This window comes from Salvelinus sp. IW2-2015, linkage group LG17 (genome assembly GCF_002910315.2).
Source record: "Salvelinus sp. IW2-2015 linkage group LG17, ASM291031v2, whole genome shotgun sequence".
In the NCBI taxonomy this organism is placed as follows: domain Eukaryota; kingdom Metazoa; phylum Chordata; class Actinopteri; order Salmoniformes; family Salmonidae; genus Salvelinus; species Salvelinus sp. IW2-2015.
Window position 1 is genome coordinate 3,097,085 of NC_036857.1, and position 13,016 is coordinate 3,110,100.

General features: G+C 44.3%; 1 protein-coding gene across 1 annotated transcript in view; it reads right to left on the bottom strand.

Moving 5' to 3' along the window:
- LOC111976839 (GRIP1-associated protein 1-like) overlaps positions 1-13,016 on the bottom strand; it is an 88,698-nt gene that overhangs the window by 57,181 nt on the left and 18,501 nt on the right. The window contains 10 exon segments of the mRNA XM_070448160.1: positions 4,048-4,147; positions 4,756-4,762; positions 5,324-5,379; positions 6,969-7,064; positions 9,261-9,338; positions 10,278-10,391; positions 10,497-10,709; positions 11,124-11,219; positions 11,399-11,533; positions 11,980-12,072. Of these exon segments, the coding sequence (XP_070304261.1) occupies positions 4,048-4,147; positions 4,756-4,762; positions 5,324-5,379; positions 6,969-7,064; positions 9,261-9,338; positions 10,278-10,391; positions 10,497-10,709; positions 11,124-11,219; positions 11,399-11,533; positions 11,980-12,072 (988 nt within the window).

The window sequence follows — 13,016 nt, forward strand, 5'->3', positions numbered from 1 at the left end:
TTACTATGGTGCTATCCTCAGATAATAGCATTGTTTGCTTTCGCCGAAAAGCCTTTTTGAAATCTGACATGTTGGCTGTATTCACAACAAGTGTAGCTTTAATTTGGTGTATTGCATGTGTGATTTCATGAAAGTTTGATGTTTATAGTAATTTATTTGAATTTGGCGCTCTGCATTTTTACTTGCTTTTGGCCATATCCCAGAGAAGTTAAAATAGTGTCTGAGTTGAACAGAACTGATTTGGCAGGCAAAAACCTGAGAAAAATCCATTCGGGAAGTAGTTTTTTTTGTGGTTTTGTAGTTTTCTATTCAATGCCATTACAGTATCCATTGACTTAGGACTCAGATTGCAGTTCCTATGCCTTCCACTAGATGTCAACARTCTTTAGAAATTGTTTCAGGCTTGTATTCTGAAAAATTAGGAAGTAAGAGCAGTCTGAATGAGTGGACCCTAAAGTGTCAGAGCTTTTTCATGCGCGCGACCGAGAGAGTGCCTTTCTTGTTTACCTTTTATATTTACATTTACATTTACATTTAAGTCATTTAGCATATTGACGACGTTATTGTCCGGTTGAAATATTATCGATTATTTAGGCAAAAAAAAAACTGAGGATTGAATATAAACATCGTTTGACATGTTTCTATGAACTTTACGGATACAATGTGGATTTTTTGTCTGCCTGTTTTGACTGCGTTTGAGCCTGTGGATTACTGAAGAAAACGCGAACAAAACTGAGGTTTTTGGATATAAAGAGACTTTACCGAACAAAAGGAACATTTATTGAGTAAATTAATGTCTGCTGAGTGTATGAAGATCATCAAAGGTAAGGGATTCATTTTATCTCCATTTCTGACTTGTGTAACTCTTCTACTTGGCTGGTTACTGCTTGTAATGATTTGTCATGCTGGGCTATGTTCTCAAATAATCGTAAGGTATGCTTTCGCCGTAAAGCATTTTTAAATCTGACACGCGTGGTTGGATTCACAAGAAGTTATCTTTAAACCTATGTAAAATATGTTTTGTTTTCTGATTTTTTATAATGAGTATTTCTGTATTTTGAATTTGGCGCCCAGCAGTTTTCACTGGCTGTTGAGGTGGGACCTAACGTCTCACGTACCCAAGAGAGGTTAACACTTTTTTGGTTACTACATGATTCCATATGCGTTATATCAAAGTTTTGATGTCTTCACTATTATTCTACAATGTAGAAAATAGTAACAAATAAAGAAAAACCCTTGAATGAGTAGGTGTGTCCAAAGTTTTGACTGTGTGTGTGAGTGTGATATATACACTGCTCAAAAAAATAAAGGGAACACTAAAATAACACATCCTAGATCTGAATGAATGAAATATTCTATATTAAATACTTTTTTCTTTACATAGTTGAATGTGCTGACAACAAAATCACACAAAACTGATCAATGTAAATCAAATTTATCAACCCATGGAGGTCTGGATTTGGAGTCACACTCAAAATTAAAGTGGAAAACCACACTACAGGCTGATCCAACTTTGAATGTAATGTCCTTAAAACAAGTCAAAATGAGGCTCAGTAGTGTGTGTGGCCTCCACGTGCCTGTTGACCTCCCTACAACGCCTGGGCATGCTCCTGATGAGGTGGCGGATGGTCTCCTGAGGGTCTCCTCCCAGACCTGGACTAAAGCATCCGCCAACTCCTGGACAGTCTTGTGGTGCAACGTGGCGTTGGTGGATGGAGCGAGACATGATGTCCCAGATGTGCTCAATTGGATTCAGGTCTGGGGAACGGGCAGTCCAAAGCATCAATGCCTTCCTCTGCAGGAACTGCTGACACACTCCAGCCACATGAGTTCTAGCATTGTCTTGCATTAGGAGGAACCCAGGGCCAACCCACAAGCATATGGTCTCACAAGGGGTCTGAGGATCTCATCTCGGTACCTAATGGCAGTCAGGCTACCTCTGGCGAGCACATGGAGGGCTGTGGCGCCCCCAAAGAAATGCCACCCCACACCATGACTGACCGCCCGCCAAACGGTCATGCTGGAGGAGTTTGCAGGCAGCAGAACGTTCTCCACGGCATCTCCAGACTCTGTCACGTCTGTCACGTGCTCAGTGTGAACCTGCTTTCATCTGTGAAGAGCACAGGGCGCCAGTGGCGAATTTGCCAATCTTGGTGTTTCTTGGCAAATGCCAAACGTCCTGCACGGTGATGGGCTGTAAGCACAACCCACCTGTGGACGTCGGCCCTCATACCACCCTTATGGATCTGTTTCTGACTGTTTGAGCAGACACATGCACATTGTGGCCTGCTGGAGGTCATTTTGCAGGGCTCTGGCAGTGCTCCTCCTTGCACAAAGGCGGAGGTAGCGGTCCTGCTGCTGGGTTGTTGCCCTCCTACGGCCTCCTCCACGTCTCCTGATGTACTGGCCTGTCTCCTGGTAGCGCCTCCATGCTCTGGACACTACGCTGACAGACACAGCAAACCTTCTGGCCACAGCTTGCATTGATGTGCCATCCTGGATGAGCTGCACTACCTGAGCCACTTGTGTGGGTTGTAGACTCCGTCTCATGCTACCATAGAGTGAAGCACCGCCAGCATTAAAAGTGACAAAACATCAGCCAGGAAGCATAGGAACTGAGAAGTGGTCTGTGGTCACCACCTGCAGAACCACTCCTTTATTGGGGGCGTTTGCCATAATTGCCTATAATTTCCACCTGTTGTCTATTCCATTGTACAACAGCATGTGAAATTTATTGTCAATCAGTGTTGCTTCCTAAGTGACAGTTTGATTTTACAGAAGTGTGATTGACTTGGAGTTACATTGTGTTGTTTAAGCTGTTTTTATTTTTAGCAGTGTATATCACAACAACAACAATTCCTGAGCTTTCTATTATCTTCTAGATATAGGACAAAGTTCAAAACCTTGTTTCTTGTGATTTACTTTTTCACTTTCTTTTTTGCCATTTATGAATGAATTATTCAATGTGTTTCTATGGGATATAGTAGTAAAGGCCAAATGTAATAATTTATCAAATCATTTTTTATATATATATTTTTTTATAGCTAAAGGGCTCCTAAAATTCTAAACCCAATAGCTAAATGATCCATAGTATGACCATCTTAAAACAATTCCAKATATCAGCTTAGAACCCCCACAACAGCGTAGACTTTTAAGAACAATTACAAGCATACCCATAACATGACGCAGCCACCACTATGCTTTAAAATATGGAGAGTGGCACTCAGTAATGTGTTGAAATGCATTTGCCCCAAACATAACACTTTGTATTCAGGACAAATTGTTCATTGTTTTGCCACATGTTTTGGAGTATTACTTTAGTGCCTTGTCTCAAACAGGATGTACAGGSTTCCTTCTTTTCACTCTGTCATTTAGGTTAGTATTGTGGAGTAGCTACAATGTTGTTGATCCATCCTCAGTTTTCTCCTATCACAGCCATTAAACTCTAACKGTTTTAAAGTCACCATTGGCCTCATTGTGAAATCCCTGAGTGGTTTCCTTCCTCTCCGGCAACTGAGTTAGGAAGGACGCCTTTATCTTTTAAGTGACTGGGTGTAGTGACTTTGGATTATACACMATCCAAAGTGTAATTAATAACTTCACCATGCTCAAAGGGATATTCAATGTCTGCTTTTACATTTTTTACCCATCTACCAATTGGTGCCCTTTTTGCAAGACATTGGATAACCACTCCGGTCTTTGTGGTTGAATCTGTGTTTGAAATTCACTGCTCGACTAATTTATTTAGTCTGGCCATAACAAAGGGGTTGAATACTTATTGACTCAAGATTTTAGCTTTACATTTTTTATTAATTTGTAAAAATGTCAAAGAACATAATTCCATTTTGACATCATGGGGTATTGTGTGTAGGTCAGTGACCCAAAAAAAGAAGTGTGTTTTATTCAGGCTGTAACACAACAAAATTTGGAGAAAGTSAAGGGGTTTGAATACTTTGATGGCATTGCATAACATCATATAGTGGTATATATAGACTTTTGCCTGATGACATGAAATGTGTGTAGGTCAATCAGGTTGTCTCCTCTCACCTGTCCTGGTCTTAGTGTTGGTGAGGATCTCCTGTAGCCGCTCCTGTAGTTTATCAGCTCTCTTCCTCTCCAGCTGTAGCTGCCTCTTCAAGTCTTTCAGCTACAAACAACATCACAAAGCCCTTGAGAGGAGAGTACACTACTTCATTTAAAAAACACTGCAGCATGTTTTTTCTCTCTCTATGCATAGACAACAGCATACGACTCAGGGAGARGCAAAGGTCATCTTAGACAGGCGTCTGATTAAGACAAAGAAAACAATCAAATAAGATGAACCATCCTACCCTGAAAACTATTTAGATTGTGGCTGGGAAAAGGAGCTACAGAAAGCTCTTACAACTCCTATGCCTTACAACCCCTACGCCTCAGGCAAGCTTGCAATTATCTGCAGAAGAAATACTTATCAAGGCAGGCAGGCATCTGATGAGTGGTTACAAAGGGATCCTGAGTGGCACAGTGGTCTAAGTCACTGCTTCGCAGTGCTGGAGGCATCACTACAGACCCAGGTTCGATCCCGGGCTGTATCACARCCGGCCGTGATCGGGAGTCCCATAGGGCGGCACACAATTTGCCCAGCGTCGTCCGGGTTAGGGGAGGGTTTGTATTGTAAATAGGAATTTGTTCTTAACTGACTTGCCTAGTAAGTTTAAAGAAAACTTTTAAAAAAACGTACATAGCAAAAAAAGGCTGTGTGAGTTGTCTGCCTACCTGCCACCTGTAAGTTATAATTTAAATTTCCACTCTGTACTAAATGGAAGGGGACTGACTCATCAGTTTCAGAAGTTAAGTGGTGAGTGAGAGAGAGAGAGGATGCGAGGATGAGAGGAGAGAGGCAGCGAGGAGAAGAGAGAGGAGAGAGAGAGGAGCGAGGAGAGAGAGAGGACGCCGAGGAGAGGAGCGAGGAGAGAGAGAGGAGAGAGGCGCGAGGAGAGAGAGAGAGAGGAGAGCAGCGAGGAGAGAGAGAGAGAGAGAGAGCAAGAGAGGAGAGAAGAAGAGAGAGAGAAAGGCAAGCGAGAGAGCAGAGAGAGAGAGAGGCAGCCAGGAGAAGAGCAGCAGAGAGAAGAGGAGCGCAGGAGAGAAGAGAGAGAGCAAGCGAGGAGAGAGAGAGAGAGAGAGGCAAGGAGGAGAGAGAGAGAGAGAGAGAGGCGGAGAGGAGAGAGGCAGCGGAGGAGAGAGCAGAGAGAGGCAGTTGAAGGAGAGAGAGAGAGAGAGAGAGAGGAGGAGCGAGAGAGAGCGCAGAGAGAGAAGAGCAGGGCGAGGAGAGTGTTCCCTATACTGCTGACTACCCTTTCTCTCTCGCAGGATCCGCTGGCATCTAGGTTCTTTAATCTCCTGTCCCAAAAACGGGCGAGAGGCTCTAGACTGAGACCATTACATGACCACAAGCCTTATATACAGCTTCTAAACTCAGCAAAAAAAGAAATGTCTCTCACTGTCAACTGCGTTTATTTCAGCCAAACTTACACATGTGTTAATATTTTGTATGAACATAAACAAGATTCAAAACAGACAGTTGCACAAACGTGACTAACAGAAATGGAATAATGTTGTCCTAAACAAAGGGGGTCAAAATCAAATGAACAGTTAGATATTCTGGTGCGCCCACCGGCTGCCATTAAGTAAATTGGCAGCGGGCTCTCTCAGATTTGCCAGTTCTTGCTGTGACGATGTTAGCCCACTCTCCAACAAGGCACCTGAAGTTCCGACATTTCTGGGCCGGGACTGCCCTAGCCCTCACCCTCCGATCCAACAGGTCCCAGACGTGCCTCACTGGGATTGAGATCTGGGCTCTTCGCTGGGCCATGGAACACTGACAATTCCTGTCATGCAGGGAAATCGCCACAGAAGAGCAGCTATGGCTGGTGGCCCATTGTAATGCCTGGAAGGGTCCGTCAGGCATGGACTGAAGGCAAGGTACCACCATGAAGGGAGGAGGATGTTTCCCTGCTCAAGCACAGGCTTGAGATGCTGCACTGACACAGAGCTTTTAGTCCGATGATGCTGTGACACACGCCAAGACATGATGGCCCTCCACCCAAATCGATTTCCGCTCCAGAGTAAAGGCCTCGGTGTAACGCCTCAATTCGCGTCGAGATGAAACTGTGAATCCGATCCACACCGCTGGCTGAGACAAAACCACGCACTCGTCAGTGAAGAGCCACTTTTTGCCAGTCTGGTTCTGCGTCCAGTGACGGTGGGTTTGTGTCCGCTAGGTGACTGTTGTTGCCTTGGTAGATGTCTGGTGCAGGACTGCTTACAACCGGCTACAAGCCCTCAGTCCAGCCTCTTCACCTATTGCAGACAGTCTGAGCACTGATGGAGGGATTATGGTTCCTGGTGTAATCTTGGCAGGTTGTTGTTGCGCATCCTGTGCCTGTCCGCAGGTGTGCATGTTCGATTGTCCGATCTGTGCAGCTGTTGTTACACGTGGTCTGACACTGCGAGGAAAACTCAGCTGTCGGCGTCCTGTCTTCCTGTAGCGCTGTCTTAGGCGTCTCACAGTACTGACATTTCAATTTATTGCCTCCTTGCAGCATGCCTATGGCACGTTCACGCAGATGAGCAGGGACCCTGGGCATCTTTCTTTTTTCAGAGTCAGTAGAAAGGCCTCTTTAGTGTCCTAAGTTTTCATAACTGTGACCTTAATTGCCTACCGTCTGTAAGCTGTTAGTGTCTTAACGACCATTCCACAGGTGCATGTTCAATAATTGTTTAGACCCTTTACAATGAAGATCTGTGAAGTTAGTTGGATTTTTACAAATTATCTTTGAAAGACAGGGTCCTGAAAAAGGGAGGTTTCTTTTTTTGCTGAGTTTATGTGAACATGTACGGAACATTTCAAACTGTACTTTCCTCTGAAAATTTGATAGAAAAATAACTATAATGGTAGTTTCTACTAACTACAAAAAGGGTTAGTTTACCTGTTTCAGTTTTCCAATGGTTTCAATGTGCACATCCCTTTCCTTCTCTACTTCTGTCAACTGCAGGTTCACACCATCTATATCAGATGCCTTTCCCTGAATGAGAAACACAAAGAATACGTATTCAGTTTCAGTTACTTTCACAGATCCGATCTGAGAATCACACAATTTGAATCCGTTTCAAGATAAGGTTACTAGTCACACCATGCTAATGGAATATCTACAGTGATGACAAGATTAACACAACAGTTCCATTCAGAATTAACTTCATGATACTAACAGGATTTTAATTGAAACAGTAGGGGTTCAATTTCAAACAAGCATATCACCAAACCTACCTGCCCAATTAGAGTTAGACATAGAAGAGAAACACACTCTATAAGTAACACTTTTAATTGCTAAATAAGTTCAATAAACATCAGGTACTCAGCAGACGAGAATAGCAATGTGAGGAGTCATAGCTTCATCTACCTGAACGAAGTCCACGTACACTTCCAGTGAGTATAGTATGTCCCTGGGTCAACTAGTGTTGTCACGATACCAGAATTTTCACTTCGATACTGATAGCAGGTTTAGTATCACGATACTCGATATGATACTCCATGCCACAACAAAGAAAAGGTGTATAACCAAAGTCATAGAATGRCACTTGATMCAGAAAGAAACTATGTTCAATCGTTGGGCATCTTTAGGATTCAATGTTATTACATTTGAAAAATTGTACGTCCGGTTTATTTTTTACAGCCATGTATGCATTAATTAATAAATCATACAATCAATATGACTTTGTTTTTACCAATCTAACTACAAAACATAAATGGTAATCATTTATTTGAATGGTAMTGTAAATCTCTATTGATAAACTGGGTAAATAACGATATAGCCTAGGTCTATTTAAAATACAGGTGAATGCAAATTATTCAATAGGAGTATGTGCATGCTTTGAGTTATTGAGCTTGTAAAATCTGATTTCATGGGGCTACAGATGGCAAACAATCCCTCCCATTTAGGAGTTATTTTATTGGCAACTGCTAGGAGAAAATATTCTATTGTACCGAWCAATAACATCTCCATGGAAGAAGCCATCTCTTTTATAAAAGTCTTAAAGTACTGACATCATTCGCGAGCCCGAACGTGGCTGTGGAATGTGTCTTTGTGGCTATGGAATCTAGAGAAAACAGGAAGGGAGAAGAGGGACCAGGGCCGGATTACCAAACGGGGACATGCTCCGGCCTTCAGCGGGGCCCCAGATAGCATATGATATCCTACACGTTTTGCTTCCAGGAAATTAGCTTTAAAAAAACTGCCAAAACATTTCTTAGTCTTTCAACAAAATGGGTAGAAATGGCATTATAAAACTGCATGTTTCACARGGCTGAGCTTGCTTTATGCTGGTTTGCATCGTGCAGTCCTGCCCTATGCAACTGTAGGCCTAATTAAACAAGTACTCACAGTCTATATCAGCTATTATGTTGATTGATTCATTCCAGTTAATCATTTTGGATTGAAAAAGTCTAGGTAGTCTAGTCAGTTTGAAGATAAAACTAATTTGATCCCATTCACATTTTCTCAAAAACAAATGGGCTATGAATACATAACGTTACCACTGCGTTTACCCTGGCCAGAGGGACAGAGTGAATAGTAGGTTAGACCATGCAGCTGCTGTTGCTGTTTGTTTCTTTGCAATACARCACGTTAGATCACTAGTGTTTAGGCTGCTACATTTATGGAAGAGTTTTTGCTTGTGTCCGTCTGGAGTGGTGTGATCACAATCGCTAAATAAAGACCTGAGGAAAGTGGAGAGCACGCACCTTAAGATTAATGCATTGTTCCATGAACCTGATTGGTCAAGAGCCTGCAGCAGCACTCCAATGTGAAGAACAGAGAAATTGTGCTCGAGTTCAAAACTCCTGAAGCAAATCAGCCAAAAAAAAAACTCACTTTGCCCCTCTAACGCTTTGCGTCAATCTATTTATTAAACTAAATCAAAAGTTGATTGAAAAGTGCTGTGGCAATGCATCCTCACCACAGACTTGATACTCTCAATCACGTGAGACATTTGACAGAAGTACCGAGCGTAACAACAATTCTAGTAACAAACAGGTTTTTTTTCTCCTCTCACATACAGTAAGAAAGTTTCGGTATACCGTGCAACACTAGGGCCAACTGCAGTGAACAAAGCCTACACACACTCCCAGTCAGTATTCCCCTGGGCCCGGAGGAAAGTGTCTGAGTGTGTTGCTGTGTACACCACCCTGCCGTGTCTGAGAAGAGGAAAACAAGGCAAACAACCTTCAGTTGGAGAGAGTGTTCTTCCTGCAGCTTCTCCGTGCTCTCCTGGTGCTCCAGACAGCTCTTCTCCATGCTCTCCTAAACACAGAGAGGAACAACACATCACCTAATCATCAGCACACATGTATTTTTAGAATTCTTTAAAAAGGCTAAACTACTACACATATGTAAAGTCATTAATCACAGTAAATGCTAGAAAACAAAAAAATCTGAGCAGAAATAAGTAAGAAGCACTACTGACACCTTGTGCGCCAGTCGTTTCCCGTGACGCCCCGGATGGTCAGAGTTTCCCGTGGACCCCCGTGGCCAGTGTTTCCCGTGACGCCCCGTGGCCAGTGTTCCCGTGACGCCCCGTGGCCAGTGTTCCCGTGACGCCCCGTGGCCAGTGTTCCCGTGACGCCCCGTGGTCAGTGTTCCCGTGACGCCCCGTGGTCAGGTTCCCGTGCACGCCCCGCTGCCATCGGTCGGTTCCCGTGACCGCCCGTGGTCAGAGTTCTCCGTTGACGCCCCGTGGTCGAAGCCGTTCCCGTGGCGCCCCGTGCGCGTCGACTCCGAGCTTATCCCGTGAACTCCACCCGTGGTCAGGACGTCTATCCCGTGACGCCCGCGTGGTCAGAGTTCCCCCGTGCAGCGCCCAATCACCCTCGGCTCTGCCTTCTAGTTGGTCCGCTTGCACTGCCCCCTGTGCGTCAGTGTTCCCGCTGACGCCCCGTGGTCCAGTGATCCCGTCGACACGGCCCCACGTCGAGGCAGTGATCCCGTGACGCCCGGTTGCGTCAGTCAGTTCCCCGTGACGCCACGTGGTCAGAGTTACCGTGACAGGCATTACTCCGGGCAGTGAAGAGCGCCTCAAACTGCCAGTATTGATCACTCATTAACCTCATCTCCAACAGCATTTCTGTGTGTTCATGTACAAGCTATAAAGTGTACAACACAGCATAACTACACTACATATTCCAGTAAGTACTGGAATATTCTAGTGAATAAATCAATGTGAAAGTGAAGTTGGTCGTGTACCTCAGCATCTTTGAGTCTGCGTTCGAACCAGCCCTTAGTGTCCTCCATGGACTGGACCTGGGCTTGTAGCTCCTCCACACACTGCTGCAGACCCTCCAGCTCCTTATTGCGAGCCTAGAGGTCAAAGGTCACATTAATACACAAGCAGAGCACCTGCTCATGTTCTCTCCCTTTTCGTTGGCTCTGTGGCCCTGAATCTAAATGTGTCCCCCCCTTCACCTTCTCGTCTCGGAGCTGTGAGCGGATCCCCTCCTCTGTGCGGTTCTTGACCTCGTGGAGACCCCTCAGCTCTTTCTCGTAGCGCGCTCGCACCCCCAGCACCTCCTTCTCATGCTGCAGACGCACGTCGCTCAGCTCCTCCTTGTGCCGGGACTTCTCTGTGATTATCTCCATGGCCAGTTCATCCAGCATGGCCTTCCGCTTGTCAGCTGTCTGCAGGGGGAGGGAGACGGGAGGATATCTCTTGACATTTATTGTGATGAYAGATGAACAATAACATTCACACTCATCCAGCACTGATTCACTCTTTCTTAAACAAACCATGAGTCTTTGAATCATAATCCTGAATTCATATAAATTTGACTCAAAGATAACTCTGTGATAAGTCCAAGACTGGCACATATGCTAATTGAAGCGGTGCTGTCCATTTATGGCCTGTGACCCCGTGGGCAGAAGGAGTGGAGCTTGAGAGAGGTCAAATCAGCACTCCCACCTTCACTGGCATACAGTAATGCCAATTACTACAGTGCCATGTGTGTACCCCTCCAGCACGCATCTCTGTTCACTGTGTGTGTGTGTGTGTGTGTGTGTGTGTGTGTGTGTGTGTGTGTGTCACAGATAGCCCACCTTTTTAGCCTCCTCCAGCTCTTGCTGTAATCGGTCTTTCCATTGGTCCAATTCAGTCAGCTGTTCCAACAGTCTGCTGTTGGCACGGTTCACCTCCTACAGAGAGAAAAACACAGCTAAAGAGAGGATAAAAATACATTTGCAACTCCCATCTTTTTCCTCCTTGACCTACAATAGAAGCGCTTTATCAAAGTACTAACCACTGTAAAAGTAAGGTTTATTTCAGTGGTTATCGGAGTATGCATGCATTAGGACAATGTGAGGGTCACACAAACCTGTAGCTGAGAGTTAAGGTCATCTCTCTGTGCCAGGAAGCTCTCCTGCTCTGTCCGTCTCTGCTGCAGCTCAACGTTCAGAGCCATGTTTTGGTCACGCAAAAGGTTCATCTCCTGAGTCTTCACTGTCTGAATCTAATGACAACGCCCACCCACTAGTTAGGACACACTGAGCTTCACAATGGAACAACATTTGATTACGTTTTACAAAAGGTATTTCTAGACTTTGTTTAATGAAACAAAGTGGATCAAATGGGTCAGAAGTGGAGAAAGTGAGACATGAAAAGCAGATGAGCAGAAGTTGAACGTCTTCAGATTAAGCTTTGTAGGAAAAACAACATTATTATTATTATTGTAAGTAATATTGTAAGTAGCAGCAATTCATGTCTGAACTATTGAAATAATCACCATCCGTCAGTATGTGAAAAACATCTTTACCTCCCTGACTTTAATCACAACAACTCAACTTGTCATAATAGTGATGCATCATGGGTAATGGCTGGTGAGTGGTGACAGTGGTAGAGTGAATAGTGATGAGGTTCCGTGGGGGTCCTGGCAGGGCGGGGGTCAGAATACTATACCTGTTCCAGAGCGACTAGGTTAGTCCTGAGAGCATCGTTCTCAGTCAGGATACCTTCCACCTGCTCCTGACTCACAGCACTCTGACACGCTATCTGCACCACAGCACCACACACGGGGTAAACACAAGGGGGGGCCACCCAGGACAGCCATGGAGGGAAGAGAGGACAGACGGAGGAAAAAGACAACGAGGTGGCGATTGGCAGCACAACAATATGGATTGAAAGAGAAGGGGAAAAGACGGGTTAGATTAATAGGATGGATCATCAACGAGGGTTGGCTGAAATTACCAGAAGAGGATCAGTAAGGCACGGACAACAGAATGAAAAACAAGAAGGACTAATGAGGTAAAGAAACAAAGAAAGAACGGTGACAGAAGCCAGATCAGAAAGAGAACGTCTGCATGACTTGCCAAAATGACTTGAAATAAAAAAGTATTTGCATATTGTAAAGAGAAAACAAAAAGAGAAGACAACAGCAGACCCAAAATCCTTATCTTATTGTTGTCTATTCAAAGCAGCGTTTGAGTTAATTAAGACGCGTGACATCACAGAGGACATACGTGCCAGTCGTGCTGCCAGCCAGGCAGGCAGGGTCCAGTGAAATTCATTGAGAGATCTAGGCCTTATTTAGTGGAAAAACAGACTGGTCCCTAATGAAGTGCACCARGCTCACAAAGACTCCTCACTGCTCTCTTCCAGACAACCTCTTCACACTGAGACTAATCTGTAATTATTTAGGGTGATCCTCGATCTGTCTTTTCATTAACCGTCAATTAAACGTCTYGACTAAGATCATTTGACCGTTTTGGAATATCCATTATAAAATAAAAAGACAAACTCAGCAGAAAGAGAAACGTCCTTCACTGTCAACTGCGTTTATTTTCAGCAAACTTAACGTGTAAATATTTGTATGAACATAACAAGATTCAACAACTGAGACAAACTGAACAAGTTCCACAGACATGTGACTAACAGAAATGGAATAATGTGTCCCTGAATAAAAGGGGGGTCAAAATCAAAAGTAACAGTCAGTATCT